Source organism: Oncorhynchus mykiss, chromosome 17, assembly GCF_057628025.1.
Source record: "Oncorhynchus mykiss isolate SJ-2025 chromosome 17, ASM5762802v1, whole genome shotgun sequence".
In the NCBI taxonomy this organism is placed as follows: Eukaryota; Metazoa; Chordata; class Actinopteri; order Salmoniformes; family Salmonidae; genus Oncorhynchus; species Oncorhynchus mykiss.
Genome location: NC_143038.1, coordinates 36,974,212 through 36,991,510, shown reverse-complemented (window position 1 = coordinate 36,991,510; position 17,299 = coordinate 36,974,212). Strand labels below are relative to the sequence as shown.

The 17,299-nt window shown below is 42.6% G+C and overlaps 1 protein-coding gene across 2 annotated transcripts in view; it reads right to left on the bottom strand.

Annotated features, from left to right (window-relative positions):
* Window positions 1-618: 618 nt before the first annotated feature.
* The window catches only part of cfap20dc (CFAP20 domain containing), a 54,359-nt gene continuing 37,678 nt past the window's right edge, over window positions 619-17,299 (bottom strand). For both annotated transcript variants that reach the window (XM_090205445.1, XM_090205444.1), the window contains 4 exons: window positions 15,998-16,246; window positions 13,756-13,817; window positions 3,364-3,467; window positions 619-1,047 (listed from right to left, as the gene is read on the bottom strand). In XM_090205445.1, the coding sequence (XP_090061571.1) occupies window positions 926-1,047; window positions 3,364-3,467; window positions 13,756-13,817; window positions 15,998-16,246 (537 nt within the window). In that variant the 3' untranslated portion in view covers window positions 619-925. The remainder of the gene's footprint in view (window positions 1,048-3,363; window positions 3,468-13,755; window positions 13,818-15,997; window positions 16,247-17,299) is intronic.

Here is a 17,299-nt window from a genome sequence, read left to right as displayed (position 1 = left end):
GCCATCTGGCACTTCTGGAAAATGCCAGATGAGCTGGATAATTTTATTGTTAGATGGGCTGGTTGAAATTGACACACACCAAAATATTTATTTCTTGGACATATTAGGTGAAACAACTAATTTCTTGAATAGGCCTACCTCAATAGTCTATATATTATACTTCTTAATATTAATAAAGCACTATGAATTACTTTATAAGATGATTGCTCATGATTTGGGTCAGACTAAAACATGGGCTGGTGCCACCAACTGTAAAAGTTAGTGGCACCAGTGCCACCAGGGGAAATGTTAGTCTGATGCCCTGTAATAGTAATTAACACTTACTGTTGATTCAGGGGAACACATTTGACAGGCACTCATCTACAATACAGCCTAAATCATTGGCTTGGCTTTTATAATGTATAAGGGTTAAGCAGACAGGCAAGACAAACAGAGAACAAGAAGAAGCACAGAGTGACAGCAGAGAAGATGCTGAGACAGATACGGCGAGTTGGCGGCGCACACAGCGACGTGGGCTGGCGTGGATCCAATGCCAGGGCCAAATTCTTCTCCCAGTCCGCCCCTGGCTAAGTCTAACCACTTAAATTGAACAAAGGACAAAAACATTTGAGCCAAGGGTAACACAAACACGTTTAATCACAAAGATGTGTAGAGGACACACATGACACACACACTACTGCATACACACTATACAGTACAGAACACTTAAAAAAGTCACTGTATGAACAATTAATTACAAGAGCATCCTCACCATTCCATATTAAATACAACCGAGGATAACAGAATGGTATAAATATTTTCTAAGGCTCGTTAATAGTTCAGAAAAGCGTAATTAAGTAAAACAAAACAAATATATATTTTTCCAGCAGTGAACATGCCTGTTCTGTTCTTTTCCTGCATTTTGCTCATCAAAAAGCTTGATGAATTAAACCAGCTCATAGTATTTCCCAGACTGGGGATCAAAGTAGCAGTTAAGAGAGGGATCATAGAGCAGATTCAGGTACTCCTCCTCGTCCTCATTTCCTCCATTCACTGATCCATCAGCCCCTGAAACACAAACAGGAGGAACATGCAGTTATGACATACCATAACATGCACATACACCAGGGGGAGGGTAGCCCGACTGGGACGTCAACCTGGCTCCCTACTATTCCAATTTCCAACACCTTAACCGGTTACATTAAGAGGTCCAACCCTTTTTATTTCCTTTGTCATTTTTTTTCTCAGAAGTGCCAAACGTTTTGATGAGATTGCAAAGGTGGCATTTACATGTTTTTATTTGAACCTTTATTTAACTAGGCAAGTCAGTTAAGAACAAATTCTTATTTACAATGATGGCGTACTCCGGCCTCCCCTAACCAGGACGACACTGGGCCAATTGTGTGCCGCCCTATGGGACTCCCGATCACGGCCAGTTGTGATAAAGCCAGGGATCGAACCAGGGTCTGCAGTGATGCCTCTAGCACGGAGATGCAGTGCCTTAGAACGCTGCGCCACTCGGTCATTTAGCTCGCTACATTATAAATTACCCCCCATAAATAAATAGAAGAGTACAACTGAACCAGAGGAGGCTGGTGGGAGGAGCTATAGGAGAACGGGCTCATTGTAATGGCTGAAATGGAATAAATGGAACAGAGTCAAACGTGGTTTCCATGTGTTTGATGTGTTTGATATAGGGTTGCAAAAAGAGGGTATATTATTGGAAACTTTCTAAGTTTCCAATACCTGGAATTGACCAAAGTTTTGTAATTAACTTTGGTAGTTTATACCTGAATAACTTTTTAAAAATTCATATATAGTATTATTTTATTATATCTGTGTCCATATTGTCCATGAGTTTCTAGTGGATAGACCATATCATTCAAGAGAAATAGCCTAATTAATGAAAAACAATGGCGTTATTTTCAATTAACTCTGCAACTCTTCTAACTGTTGACTGGGTTCACAACTGCCACCAGTTTGACGCCAAAATATTGACATCAAATACATATTGGCATAGTAAAATAAATCAAATGTGTAAAAAATATATATATAAAGGATATTTCATGCTGAAGCCCTCATATTAAACACCAATGGTGTTCACTAAGTTGATGGTTTATATTTAAGATAATGTTTTACAGCTTTGTCATTCTATTTTTATTTTAAAATCATCTTATTTAATATATTTTACACGTGATTATTACAGACACCTGTGATCATTTGAAGTACCCAAAAGGGCCACTAGATGTGTTGTGATAGATTACATAAAATCCTTGAAATATACCAAAATTCTGGTAGTTTACTGGTAAACTTTCCAATAATATACCCTCTTTTTGCAACCCTATATCAAACACATCAAACACATGGAAACCACGTTTGACTCTGTTTAATTTACTCCATCCCAGCCATTACAATGAGCCCATCCTCCTATAGCTCCTCCCACCAGCCTCCTTTGGACTGAACAAGCGTTCCGATTTCCTCTTAGGAAATATTCCTTTTGGCGAGAACTGAACAAGACCGTGTATGAACTGTAAGTGCACGACTGAAGAGACGGCCAACACCAGACCCGAGCAGCGTAAGCCATGAATCTGTACCCCTACTACCCTGTGAACAGAACTATTTAGTGGACTTAAATGGTTCCTGGGAGGCTGTAAGGGTCTGCTGACCTTGGGACCCAGGTGAATCTTAACTTCTCCTCTGCCATTTCAGACACTCTCTTCACATCAATCAGCACAGTCACGTTTAGGATCCTCATACCTCAGAATACCGCACAGACACATTCTGAAAGCTGTTAAATAAAAAAGGTGATGTAATTTCCAACCCCTTGCTTTAACCGCCATTATTTTAGTTGTTAAATTGACGGGCAGTTAACTACTTAAAAAGGTAATGGAATGCTCTGGGAGAAACATTGTGTCTAATTGGAAACTCCAATGGATGATAATGAAAACTAATTATGAGACACAATGTGTCAGAGGTTTAAAATGATGTTGTAAATTGGAAAGGTTTTGCCAATTAACCCCGGCAGGCGTGTCTTTGGAAGCGCAGCCTTGTAACGAGACTGTCTCTGACCTGTGGAGTCACGGGGAGAACAGAAAGCTGCAGCCTCCTGGGATCTATAGCCCTAATTGGTCCTAGTTTTTTGGGGTCTCCTCGCTCTGCCTCGTTTCCACCCTGTGTCTTCTTTAAAGAGAGCTTTAACATTTCAGCCTGTCTAACTTCTGACACTTGTGAAACATTTCCATTAGCAGAATGTGACGGTGGTGCCATTTCACAGGTTTCTGACAATAATAAAAAACTATATGGATTCTATAGGTTTATGTGTATGGGTGTGTGTGTGTGTAGGACAAGGAGTTTGGTGTTGGAGGTGTTGAGCCAAGCCTGCACCTCTGGTCGGGGGTCCACTCCGATGGTCCCTTGTGCCCTCTGACCCCTTCTCCTTTTTCTGGCTAGGAGGAATAATGGGAGGGCTGAGGACATCCATCCATTCCCTAGAGGCAATAGGCATCAGAACACAGTCATCACTACAGAGACGCACGCTATCAGACAATTAGGAATTCATAATATTAGTTGCGGTGTAGGTCAATTAACAATTTGTGAATAGCGGATAATGTCAAAAAAGGAGGACAGTTTTAATCAATCAGAAAACTTTGTATGTGTCGAACTGCTGTGCTTTATCTTGGTCAGGTCGCAGTTGTAAATGAGAACTTGTTCTCAACTAGCCTACCTGGTTAAATAAAGGTGAAATAAAATACTGTAGGGATCGCACCTGATGATCTTTCCATGAGGCCCACTAAAGCCTCCCATCTCTTTTGTTCTTTAGACTAGACCACCATGGGCCATCACGAACCTCCCCGTCCACTGCCCTTGGGCCTCCCAGCCCATCTCCTCTGTTCTGTTCTAACTGGCTCAACAACCGAGAACTTGTCTGTAGGACCATTTGTCAGACACAGACACATGCTGTGATTTCACACAAGTGTCTGTACACCACAGTACCAATCAAAAGTTTGGATACACTTACTCATTCAAGGATTTTTCTTTATTTTTGACTATTTCCTACATTGTAGAATAATAGTGAAGACATCAAAACGATGAAATAACACATATGGAATCATGTAGTAACCAAAAAAGTGTTAAACAAATCAAAATATATTTTATATTTGAGATTCTTCAAAGTAGCAAGCCTTTGCATTGATGACAGCTTTTCACACTCTTGTCATTCTCTCAACCAACTACATTGGGTAGTCACCTGGAATGCATTTCAATTAAAAGATGTGCCTTGTTAAAAGTTAATTTGTGGAATTTCTTTCCTTCTAAATGCGTTTGAGCCAATAAGGTACGGATGGTATACAGAAGATAGCCCTATTTGGTAAAAGACCAAGTCCATATTATGGCATGAACAGCTCAAATAAGCAAAGAGAAATGACAGTCCATCATTACTTTAAGACGTGAAGGTCAGACAATGCGTAAAATTTCATGAACTTTGAAAGTTTCTTCAAGTGCAGTCACAAAAACCATCAAGTGCTATGATGAAACTGGCTCTCATGAGGACCGCCACAGGAAAGGAAGACCAAGAGTTACCTTTGCTGCAGAGGGTAAGTTCATTACAGTTAACTGCACCTCAGATTGCAGCCCAAATAAATGCTTCACAGAGTTCAAGTTACAGACACATCTCAACATCAACTGTTCAGAGGAGACTGTGTGAATCAGGCCTTCATGTTCGAATTGCTGCAAAGAAACCACTAATAAAGGACACCATTAATAAGAAGAGACTTGCTTGGGCCAAGAAACACGAGCAATGGACATTGGACCGGTGGAAATCTGTCCTTTGGTTTGATGAGTCCAAATTTGAGATTTTTGGTTCCAACCGCCGTGTCTTTGAGACGCAAAGTAGGTGAACGGATGATCTCCGCATGTGTGGTTCCCTAAAATGAAAAGCTAAAATGTCTTGAGTCAATAATTATTCAACCCCTTTGTTACAGTAAGCCTAAATACATTTGCTTAACAAGTCAGATAATAAGTTGCATGGACTCACTGTGTGCAATAATAGTGTTTAACATGATTTTAAAATGATTATCCCATCTTTGTACCCCACACATACCACTAAGGTCTCTCAGTTGAGTAGTGAATTTCAAGCACAGATTCAACCATATACATGCATCCTGTTTACAATAAGGCACTAAAGTAACTAAGTTTTGTACTTAATACAAGGCAAATCCAACACAACACATCACTGAGTATCACTCTTCATATTTTCAAGCATGGTGGTGGCTGCATCATGTTATGGGTATGGTTGTCATCGACAAGGACTAGGGATTTTTTTTGAGGCGAATAAAAATAAACGGAATAGAGCTAAGCACAGGCAAAATCCTAGAGGAAAACTTGGTTCAGTCTGCTTTCTAACAGACACTGGGCTACAAATTCACCTTTCAGTAGGACAATTACCTAAAACACAAGGCCAAATATACAGTTGAAGTCAGAAGTTTACATACACTTTAGCCAAATACATTTAAACTCAGTTTATATGCAAGAGGCCCGTATACTGCCTTCCCTGTGCTCCATTCTCCCCTTTCAGAACTACCGTTGGAGTTAGAAATTAAACAATTAAATGTAAGTATATAGTGATGTATGGTGGAAACTGGAGAAAAATAGGCAAGGCAGTATCATTGTATAGTAAATTACTACATTAGACACCATCCAGATAAGTATCGCCTTTAAGCTAGTCTTCAATTTTTTTGTACTTTCTTTGCCTCAGGATAAAAGTGGCTTCAGAGAACATCATGGGAGGTTTATGAAGTTTTGAATTGAACTTATTTTCTTCTCGAAGGTTTAATTTATTTTCAAAGTGGCATCATGTTTCAAAGTGGGATTAAAATGGATTTAATTGTTAAAATTGAGTGTCACTAGTCTTTGTGGTAGTCAGAGGGACAGTATTACACCTTGTACTGCTGGGGGACAGACGTACTCTTCCTCCTACACACGAGAGATGGGGGTGAAGGAGCACTGCAGACTTCATCAGCGTGTGTGTGTGTATATGTGTGTGTGTGTTGTGTGTGTCACCGTACTGCTACCAGCAGGGCTCTCTCTCTCTCCCATTTATATCAGAGGTCAATGCAACAGACAGAACTGAACCAAATCTCCTTCCCACTACTTTTAGCCCCCTGTCTCCTAAACTCTGACTTTCAGAACGGCACCTTTATGGTTGAAGTTGATTCCTAGTTGACAATCTCAAAAATACCCTCTCTTACTGATGGCTTGAGGCCAGTTGTTCAACTAGGAGTTAAAAGGAATGAGTCAAGTAAGTCACTGATAGTTTGAACACATCCGAAAGTAAACTGTCCACAGGTTTTAGGACATTTGTGAACTTGATAACAGCTAAGAAGTATTTTCCATTGGAGAGGAATAGTTGCTTTCCTCTATGCCTTGGATTCCCCCTTCTCTTCCACCAGTTAGCTCTGATCTTTGATATTCAAAATGAACAGTCACTATAAGTTGATATGATATCATCACTTGACTGAGATGTGTAACTCTCTCCTCCATTCTAACAGTGTGGCTGCGGAATATATTTAGGTAAAATATGGACGTCTCGCATTTCAATCTCTAAACGGGGAAAACAACATGCTTCCACTGAGTTCGTTTTTTTGTAAATACATCTATCTACACACTCACAAATACAGCAATTCTATACTTCTGTCAGATATAGATCCTACTTGATTTTCAATTTCAACTTCAAGGACTAGATAGTAACCCTCCCCCATTGTGTCCCTTAGAAATACATCATCACTTCTTCTCCAGACCGAAGCTAAAATCAAATATATTCCAAATAATATTTCCTTCCCCTACCGGAGCCATTTACACACCCCCCCCCCCCTTCCCTCTGACTCCACACTGGGAGGCACAAAACACAGGCAGATTTAATGGAAGCTATTTTCAAGGACAACGCAGCTCAACGCTGCAGACAGCAGCTACCTACCTACAGGGAGAGGAAATTGTTAAGTGGGACTGGACGAGAGACTGTAGATTGAATTGTTAAGTCATTATATTCATGGCATAAAAGTGAACTGGAGATGGGAGGAAATAAATTAGCCTTTTTTTTACCTGACAAAAGATGAAGGTCCCTTTTAGTAAGTATTTTACCTTGAGGTTAGTGTAAAAAAACAAACACATTATCTATAGTGTACCCAGCAAACCAAAATTGGTTCTGCAGAAGTTCCCAGAACATTCGTTAGGTTGCGGCAAATGTTCTCATAACACAAAAACTGTCCAGTTGTGCTGATGATTATACAATGTTTGTATAAAACATAAGCCTGATGTTGCAAGAACGTTCCCAGAACACATTTAGTCTGGTCTTTAAAAGTACCTAAAATACTTATTTAGGTGAGAACATTGTGGGGATATGACAAGAGAGGTTCCAAAAACACACACAAAAAAAACAAAGAAAACAGAAAAACTGTCCAGTTGTGCTGACATTCAGATAATATTTGTATCAGATTGCACAAAAAAATGAGTTTGATGTTGACAGAACAGCCTGTCTGAGTTCTTTAAAACGTTGATTTGCTGGGATTTTATTTATTTTTTATGTTAAGAGAACATTGAATTTTAAACCTAAAAAAAAAATTTGTTATCAAAAACATTATTTGAAAGATTTTGAGATGTTGTCATCCTGATGTTAGAAAAAACCCTAACTAGAACTTCATGGTAATCTTAGCTAATGTTCTGCCAATATTCCCGGTTTGCTGGGTATACTCCTACAGTACATCTGTGCTTGGAGCTGGAGACGAAAGAAAACGGATGTTGGCACTTCTATCTCTTTTGAACATAGACTTTGTAAAAAGATGATTCTGTGTTCAGTGAGAATGCATCAGATTCTGTGTTCAGTGAGAATATCTCCATATCTCCATGACAGGGTGTTTAGGAGATGCAACGCTTGTTTACCAGCCAGAGGCAGAAGGCACAGATATCACACACAGAGGAACATGGTAAATGTGTCAGAAAAGCACTGACAAAACTACAGCAGGGAGCAGCAGCACCGTTTCAACTGTCAAACTTTACCACTCCAAATAACTGACAGTGGAGCCTTGCAGACAATGGTGCCAGTCAGGACACTTAAGACCGAAGATTTCACTTTTGGGCTTTCAGAACACAAAACACCTTTGGGGGTCTGTCTTAATACAAAAGAAAGAAAGAATAAAAGAGAGGAGAAGAGAAAGAACAGACAAGATTTCCACTGACAGAGAGATAGTTAAAGCTGGTTGTCGTGCCACATCCCACACCTCTCAGATCCACTGCAGCTGTACTTGAATACAGTAACACAAATTCAGTCATCACCTATCTAGTGTTTGTAGTATTGCTGTAGTAAATACAGGCCACTAGTGGATAGGGTTCGGTTAACAAGCCTATACTTAAAAAATATAAGCCTATACTTGAGTACACTCTTGGAAAACACAGTTCTATGGGAACCCTTTTAGGTTCTAGATAGCACTTTTTTTTCTAAGAGTGTACTCAAATCTGCCTCAGGGCGCAGTCAAGCAGAAACACAAGCACTCAGTCTGAACATTTGAAAGACAGAGACAGTCTCAAGGACAGAAGGTTTAGGAACTTGTGTGAAATGAAACAGAAGTATAATACAAACAAAATTGAACCTCAAAAACACTCGCCTACGTGACTGCAATTTTGTTGCCAGGTTCATTCAACAGTCATGTGGTTTAACACCACAAAGGAGCACTTAATACATCATGGGGACAGAGATATATACACCAGGAAGCCTTCCCTGCCTTTCATCAATAAATCAGACATGTTTGAGCCAACAGGAACAATGCATAATTCAACCTGGAGACAGGTGATGCAACACTTTTGTCATCCTTTGTAACATGTTGGTGGCGCTGCACGTGTGTCCTCAGAGAGAGAGAGAGGCGGAAAGAGAGAAAGGGAGAGAGAGACCCACAAAGAATTTGAAAACATTAAAACAGAGCGAGCGAGAGAGCGGGTTGTGTGCTAATGAGTGACAACAGCCCTGCATCTAATTGAGAGGCGAGCAGAGAGGATGACAAGAAGAGCTCTAATGAGTAATGGCAATGGCATCCTGTAAGATGAGGTGAGGTGAGCCAGACCCAAGCCCAGGTGATGACAGCCAAGTAATGACAGCCAGGTGACTGGTGTATTAGACCTCTGTGTGTTTGGGCCCTGCGCCAACGGAAACACTAAGTAACTCGGTGCTAATCATCCGGGACAGCCTTGGCTAATGAGACACTGACGCACTGCTACAGGTGGGAATCTGTTAGTATGTGTTCATATTTACATGTTGTGTACGGTTTCATACACTTGTCAGGAAGGGTTCCATGCCCTGGGTCTCTTGACTGATTCTGAATGGACAGATAGAATGAACGCACCCTCCATCCATTCTCACTTCAGGATCAGTGAATTATTTAATGTATTCTTTATTTAACTAGGCAAGTCAGTTAAGAACAAATTCTTATTTACAATGACGGCCTACTGGGGAACAGTGCGTTAACTGCCTTGGTCAGGGGCAGAACAACAGATTTGTACCTTGTCAGGGGATTCAATCCAGTAACCTTTCGGTTACTGGCCCAACGCTCTAAGCAGTAGGCTACCTACCTCCCCGATTTCCCATCATAGATAACGTTACGGAAGAGATTTGATGGAAAGGGAGGTTACATCATTTACAGGCTGAACATATTGGCTACCTTTAAACAGTTGGCGGAGGACCCATATTGTTAGGAAATTCAAAAAGGACGAAACCTCCTCCATCCAACCTAATACGTAATCTGCTCGAGGGGGTTACTCAACCGGCTCATACGAAGCGACGTCCCCTGAATGCCCATCTGCTAGCCTGCTAGCCGCGGCCCGCTAGCTGTCTAGAGCATATTGGACTGTTAGCTGAATAGATCAATTTGCCAATTGAACCCCTCTGCTACACGGAACCCTACTAATCCATCACGACTGGTCTATTGACGGAACCACACGAGGCGAAAACAGACTTTCCTCCGTCACGACGTCCCTCTAAGGCCCATCTGCTAGCTTGCTAGCCCCGGCCTGCTAGCTGTCTGAATCGCTGTGTCTCCAGCCTGCCAACCACTGACTGGACCCCTATGATCACTAATGTCAATATGCCTTGTCCATTACTGTTCTGGTTAGTGATTATTGTTTTATTTCACTGTAGAGCCTCTAGCCCTGCTCAATATGCCTTAACCAACCATGTATGCGATGACATCAGCTGGTTTAAACGTTTCTAGAGACAATATTTCTCTCATCATCACTCAATGCCTAGGTTTACCTACAATGTACTCACATCCTACCATACCTTTGCCTTTGTCTTTTCTATCGTGCCCAGAAACCTGCTCCTTTTACTCTCTGACCCGAACGCACTAGACGACCAGTTCTATTAGACTTTAGCCGTACCCTTATCCTACTTCTCCCCTGTTCCTCTGGTGATGTAGAGGTTAATCCAGGACCTGCAGTGCCTAGCTCCACTCCCATTCCCCAAGTGCTCTCATTTGTTGACTTCTGTAACCGTAAAAGCCTTGGTTTCATGCATGTTAACATTAGAAGCCTCCTCCCTAAGTTTGTTTTATTCACTGCTTTAGCACACTTTGTCAACCCAAATGTCTTAGCCGTGTCTTAATCCTGTCTTAGGAAGACCACCAAAAACCCTGAAACTGCCAAAGGGGGTGGAGTTGCAATCTACTGCTGAGATAGCCTTCAGAGTTCTGTCTTACTATCTAGGTCTGTACCCAAACAATTTGAGCTTCTACTTTTAAAAATCCACCTTTCCAGAAACAAGTCTCTCACCATTGCCGCTTGCTATAGACCACCCTCAGCCCCCAGCTGTGCCCTGGACACCATATGTGAATTAATTGCCCACCATCTATCTTCAGAGCTCGTGCTGCTAGGTGACCTAAACTGGGACATGCTTAACACCCCGGGCCATCCTACAATCTAAGCTAGATGCCCTCTCACACAAATTATCAATGAACCTACCAGGTACAACCCCAAATCCATAAACACGGCACCCTCATAGATATCAATCTAACCAACTTGCCCTCCAAATACACCTCTGCTCTTTTCAACCAAGATCTCAGCGATCACTGCCTCATTGCCTGCATCCGTAATGGGTCTGCAGTCAAACGACCACCCCTCATCACTGTCAAATGTTCCCAAAAACACTTCAGCGAGCAGGCCTTTCTAATCGACCTGGCAGGGGTATCCTGGAATGATATCGACCTCATTCCATCAGTAGAGGATGCCTTGTTATTCTTTCAAAGTGTCTTCCTCACCATCTTAAATAAGCATGCTCCATTCAAAAAAATTAGAACAAGGAACAGATATAGCCCTTGGTTCACTCCAGACCTGGCTGCCCTTGACCAGCACAAAAACATCCTGTGGCGTACTGCATTAGCATCAAATAGCCCCCACGATATGCAACTTTCAGGGAAGTTAGGAACCAATATACACAGGCAGTTAAGAAAGCTAAGGCTAGCTTTTTCAAACAGAAATTTGCATCTGTAGCACAAACTCAAAAAAGTTCTGGGACACTGTAAACTCCATGGAGAATAAGAGTACCTCCTCCCAGCTGCTAACTGCACTGAGGCTAGGAAACACTGTCACAACCGATGAATCCACTATAATTGAGAATTTCAATAAGCATTTTTCTATAGCTGGCCATGCTTTCCACCTGGCTACCCCTACCACGGTCAACTGCCCGGCACCCCCCACAGCAACTCGCCCAAGCCTCCCCCATTTCTCCTTCACCCAAACCCAGATAGCTCATGTTCTGAAAGAGCTGCAAAATCTGGACCCCTACAAATCATCCGGGCTAGACAATCTGGACTCTCTCTTTCTAAAATGATCTGCCGAAATTGTTGCAAACCCTATTACTAGCCTTTTCAACCTCTCTTTTGTATCGTCTGAGACCCCCAAATCTTGGAAAGCTGCCGTGGTCATCCCCCTCTTCAAAGGGGGAGACACTCTAGACCCAAACTGCTACAGACCTATATCTATCCTACCCTGACTTTCTAAGGTTTGAGAGCCAAGTTAACAAACAGATTACCGACCATTTCGAATTCCACCGTATCTTCTCCGCTATGCAATCTGGTTTCTGAGCTGGTCATGGGTGCACCTCAGCCACGCTCAAGATCCTAAACGATATCATTAACCGCCATCGATAAGAGACATTACTGTGCAGCCGTATTCATCGACCTGGCCAAGGCTTTAGAATCTGTCAATTACCACATTCTTATCAGCAGACTCAACAGCCTTGGTTTCTCAAATGACTGCCTCGCTTGGTTCACCAACTACTTCTCTGAGTTCAGTATGTCAAATCTGAGAGCCTGTTGCCTGGACCTCTGGCAGTCTCTATGGAGGTGCCATAAGGTTCAATTCTCGGGTCGACTCTCTTCTCTATCTACATCAATGATGTTGCTCTTGCTGCTGGTGATTCTCTGATCCACCTCTACGCAGGAAACACCATTCTGTATACCTCTGGCCCTTCTTTGGACTGTGAAAACTAACCTCCAGACGAGCTTCAATGCCATACAACTCTCCTTCCGTTGCCTCCAACTGATCCTAAATGCAAGTAAAACTAAAAGCATGTACTTCAACCGATCGCTTCCAGCACCTGCCCACCCGTCCAGCATCACTACTCTGGACGGTTCTGACTTTGAATATGTGGACAACTACAAATACCTAGGTGTCTGGTTAGACTGTAAACTCTCCTTCCAGACTCACATTAAGCATCTCCAATCCAAAATTAAATCTCGAATCGGCTTCCTATTTCACAACAAAGCATCCTTCACTCATGCTGCCAAATATACCCTCATAAAACTGACCATCCTACCAATCCTCGACTTCGGCGATGTCATTTACAAAATAGCCTCCAACACTCTACTCAACAAATTGGATGCAGTCTTTCACAGAGCCATCCGTTTTGTCACTAAAGCCCCATATACTACTCACCATTGCGACCTGTACGCTCTTGTTGGCTGGCCCTCACTTCATACTCATCGCCAAACCCACTGGCTCCAGGTCATCTACAAGTCTCTGCTAGGTAAAGCCCCACCTTATCTCAGCTCACTAGTCACCATAGCAGCACCCACCCGTAGCATGCGCTCCAGAAGTTATATCTCACTGGTCACCCCCAAAGCCAATTCCTCATTTGGCCGCCTTTCCTTCCAGCTCTCTGCTTCCAATGACTGGAATGAACTGCAAAAATCACTGAAGCTGAAGACTCATATCTCCCTCACTAGCATTAAGCACCAGCCGTCAGAGCAGCTCACAGATCACTGCACCTGTACATAGCCCATCTGTAAATAGCCCATCTAACTACCTCATCCCCATAATGTATTTATTTATTAATCTTGCTCCTTTGTATCTCTACTTGCACATTCATCTTCTGCACATCAATCACTCCAGTGTTGAATTGGTATATTGTAATTACTTCGCCACCATGGCCTATTTATTGCCTTACCTCCCTTATCTCACCTCATTTGCACACTGTATATAGACTTTTTCTACTGTATTATTGACTGTATGTTTGTTTATTCCATGTGTAACTCTGTGCTGTTGTATGTGTCGAACTGCTTTGCTTTATTCTTGGCCAGGTTGCAGTTTTAAATGAGAAATGTTCTCAACTAGTCTACCTGGTTAAATAAAGGTGAAATAAAATAAATAATAATAAATAAATAAAACTCTGCCCTCTTTTTAAAAGACAAAACATTGTTTATGTGTTGTTTATTTTGGGGACAAGATTTTAGGTATGCTCACCTTGGATTGGAGTGTAAGAGTGGGTTCATTTCCTTCTGGTAGTGATGGCCCTGTTTGGCCGGCTGAGAACAACAGAACACAACGGATGAGGAAAAGAGAACGTCATAATCTACCAGCGATGCTATAATCATTCAGATTCTAATCTCGGCACCCAGAAGACAGTCTCACATGCAGGCTGGCCGCTCACATTTTAATTTAAAGGCTGTCAGTCACCAGAGACTAATAACATTAAAAGATACCCGCCACACACATTTAGCATGTTGCTATCTTTTCTAACTATCTCATACAGTATTATGTGAAATCACAATCTGCGTAATAACAAAAAAAGCTTCAGTGCACCTCCCTCAGCTGCCTGATGGGGGCGCTGTGGCTACATATGTCACGACAGAGTGCAAAGGTTCTCAGTATTTATCTCAGGACTCTATAATGGCACATTTCCATACAGGATTTACCCCAGTGTTTTACCCAAAATACTTTTCTGTTTCCATCTACGCGGGCCGGCACCGGTGTCTCACCGGGCCATGGCTCCGGCAGACCTGCTCTCACATGGGGCCAAAACCAGGCCACTGGTACTTTTCAGCTGGCAATTACATAACATTGGCTAACTGTGAAATTCAACACCTTCTTATAAAGCAACTGTTTTGATTATGCAGAGTTTGTTGATTTTACTCTCCACAGGTCCTCACGGTCAGCCCTAGCTACGGAAACACCGTTTCTCTAGTATAACAGAACGGAGTATACCCTAGCGTGACACTGATGTTACAGTCGAAAAAACAGCAATGTGAATACAGCACATCAAGCTGTTATGGCAGAATTGGGGTGAGCTGATGTAACTTCTCACGGGTTATGCTATTGTTCTGTGTTATGCTTTTCATAGGCTCCTGGTGTGTCTGCACCCTAACACAAGCCCACTGTGTTCCCGGAACTGTTGCTGTATCGAAATAACTGTTGTTGTTAATAACTGTCTCAGCCTCCAGTATTTATGCTGCAGTAGTTTATGTGTCGGGGGGCTAGGGTCAGTTTGTTATATCTGGAGTACTTCTCCTGTCCTATTCGAATCTAAGTGTGCGTTCTCTAATTCTCTCCTTCTCTCTTTCTCTCTCTCGGAGGACCTGAGCCCTAGGACCATGCCCCAGGACTACCTGACATGATGACTCCTTGCTGTCCCCAGTCCACCTGGCTGTGCTGCTGCTCCAGTTTCAACTGTTCTGCCTTATTATTATTCGACCATGCTGATCATTTATGAACATTTGAACATCTTGGCCATGTTCTGTTATAATCTCCACCCGGCACAGCCAGAAGAGGACTGGCCATCCCACATATGCTCTCTCTAATTCTCTCTTTCTTTCTCTCTCTCGGAGGACCTGAGCCCTAGGACCATGCCCCAGGAATACCTGACATGATGACTCCTTGCTGTCCCCAGTCCACCTGACTGTGCTGCTGCTCCAGTTTCAACTATTCTGCCTTATTATTATTATTCGACCATGCTGGTCATTTATGAACATTTGAACATCTTGACCATGTTTTGTTATAATCTCCACCCGGCACAGCCAGAAGAGGACTGGCCACCCCACATAGCCTGGTTCCTCTCTAGGTTTCTTCCTAGGTTTTGGCCTTTCTAGGGAGTTTTTCCTAGCCACCGTGCTTCTTCACCTGCATTGCTTGCTGTTTGGGGTTTTAGGCTGGGTTTCTGTACAGCACTTTGAGATATCAGCTGATGTACGAAGGGCTATATAAAATAAATTTGATTGATTGATTGAGTGTAAACAATATGATTGTATTATCACCTCCCACTATATAAGGGACATGAAACCATTTATCCTTTGAGTTCTTCCCTGTGAAACCAGAGGTGGATCTCTCCTGCAGCTTCTTGATGAAAATATTCACTATTATATATACTATTAGTCTCTGCCTGATCTTTGGATCGCGTTTTCCACAACAAAGGTGAGCAGCCAGCTTGAGAGAGAGAGAGAGAGAGAGAGAAAGAGAGAGAGAGAGAGCGAGAGAGAGAGCTTGTTTGAATAAGCCCCATTTGCACCATGATTTATCACTCAGGAGAGCTGCCTGTAAATAAGAGCTTAAGGACATAGGAAGGCATAATAGATATCTGGGCCCACTTCATTGCGTCTGCAAATTACAGTATGTGAGTATGAAATGAGCAACACTAACCCCCTACGTCAATGGCAAACGTCCTGAGTAAGACATCTTCATTTGTCCCCCATCTTTGGGGTACATGACTCACCATAGGTATGTGTGTCCAGGTGGATGGCTCATCACTGCTGGTGCTGATGCTGACGTTACATTGGTGGATCTGAGAGGCACTGAGACCTGTTGCTCCTCCCCTCTCCTCTTCTTCCTCCTGCTCCCGCTGTAGACTGGCCAGCATATGTAGCTCCTCCTCCTCCTGCATACGCAGGCTGTCCAACAGACGCAAATCACAGCTACTGGACCCAACAGGCTCATGTCTTCTCTCCGCCCTCTCCTCTCCCACCTTCAAATCAACAACAAACAAAATCAAGATGGATTGCATTCCAGACATTACAGTAAAGGAATTTGACAGCTTTTTTAATGGGCTTTGTGGTTTGACCATGGTGTGTATCAAGCACATGCCCCAAATTCCTAGAATCTCATTCATGCTTTTTCATCACATCCACAAATAGCAAGTTCTGTTCGATCCGTCCAATAAGAAGAAACAGGTCAATGACCTGAGCCCAACCAACCCCTGTGTAAGTGTAACAACGGTAAGTAAATCAGTGTGTTTAAAACAGCATGTCTCAGTTTTCCCATCCGGGGCCCAGCCCAGGCTTGGATATCACCCACTGGCCTGTGGCTTGGCTGGCATGATTGGTGTGTGTGTGTGTGTACAGTAACTCGTCCAGCTATCAATTCAGTAGAAGGCTTGGAGCTCTGTGGTAACTGGCTTTGTCCGAAAGGAAGAACTGGGGCAACCCTGGAGGTTAAGAGAGGATCAATGGCTGCTGGCATGAAAGAGAGCTTCACAGGCCAGTGGGAACCGCAACAATCATCTCTGTCTTCTCTCTCTCTGACAACATTTCAATCAGGACCCTGACTCTACTGTACCATAGGCTAGCTCAGTGGCTACCACACTGACTCAGTACTGGTACCCCCTGTATATAGGGAAAGGGGATACCTAGTCAGTTGTACAACTGAATGCATTCAACTGAAATGTGTCTTCCGCATTTAACCCAACCCCTCTGAATCAGAGAGGTGTGGAGGGCTGCCATAATCGACATCCAAGTCTTCGGTGCCCAGGGAACAGTGGGTTAACTGCCTTGCTCAGGGGCAGAACAACACATTTTTACCTTGTCAGCTCTGGGATTCGATCCAGCAACCTTTCAGTTACTGGCCCAACGCTCTAACCATAGCCTTGTTATTGTTATGTAATTTTCTTGTGTTACTTTTTGATTTGATTTTTTCACTTTAGTTTATTTAGTAAATATTTTCTTAACTCTATTCCTTGAACTGCATTGTTGGTTAAGGGCTTGGAAGTAAAGTCTACCCCTGTTGTATTTGGCGCATGTGA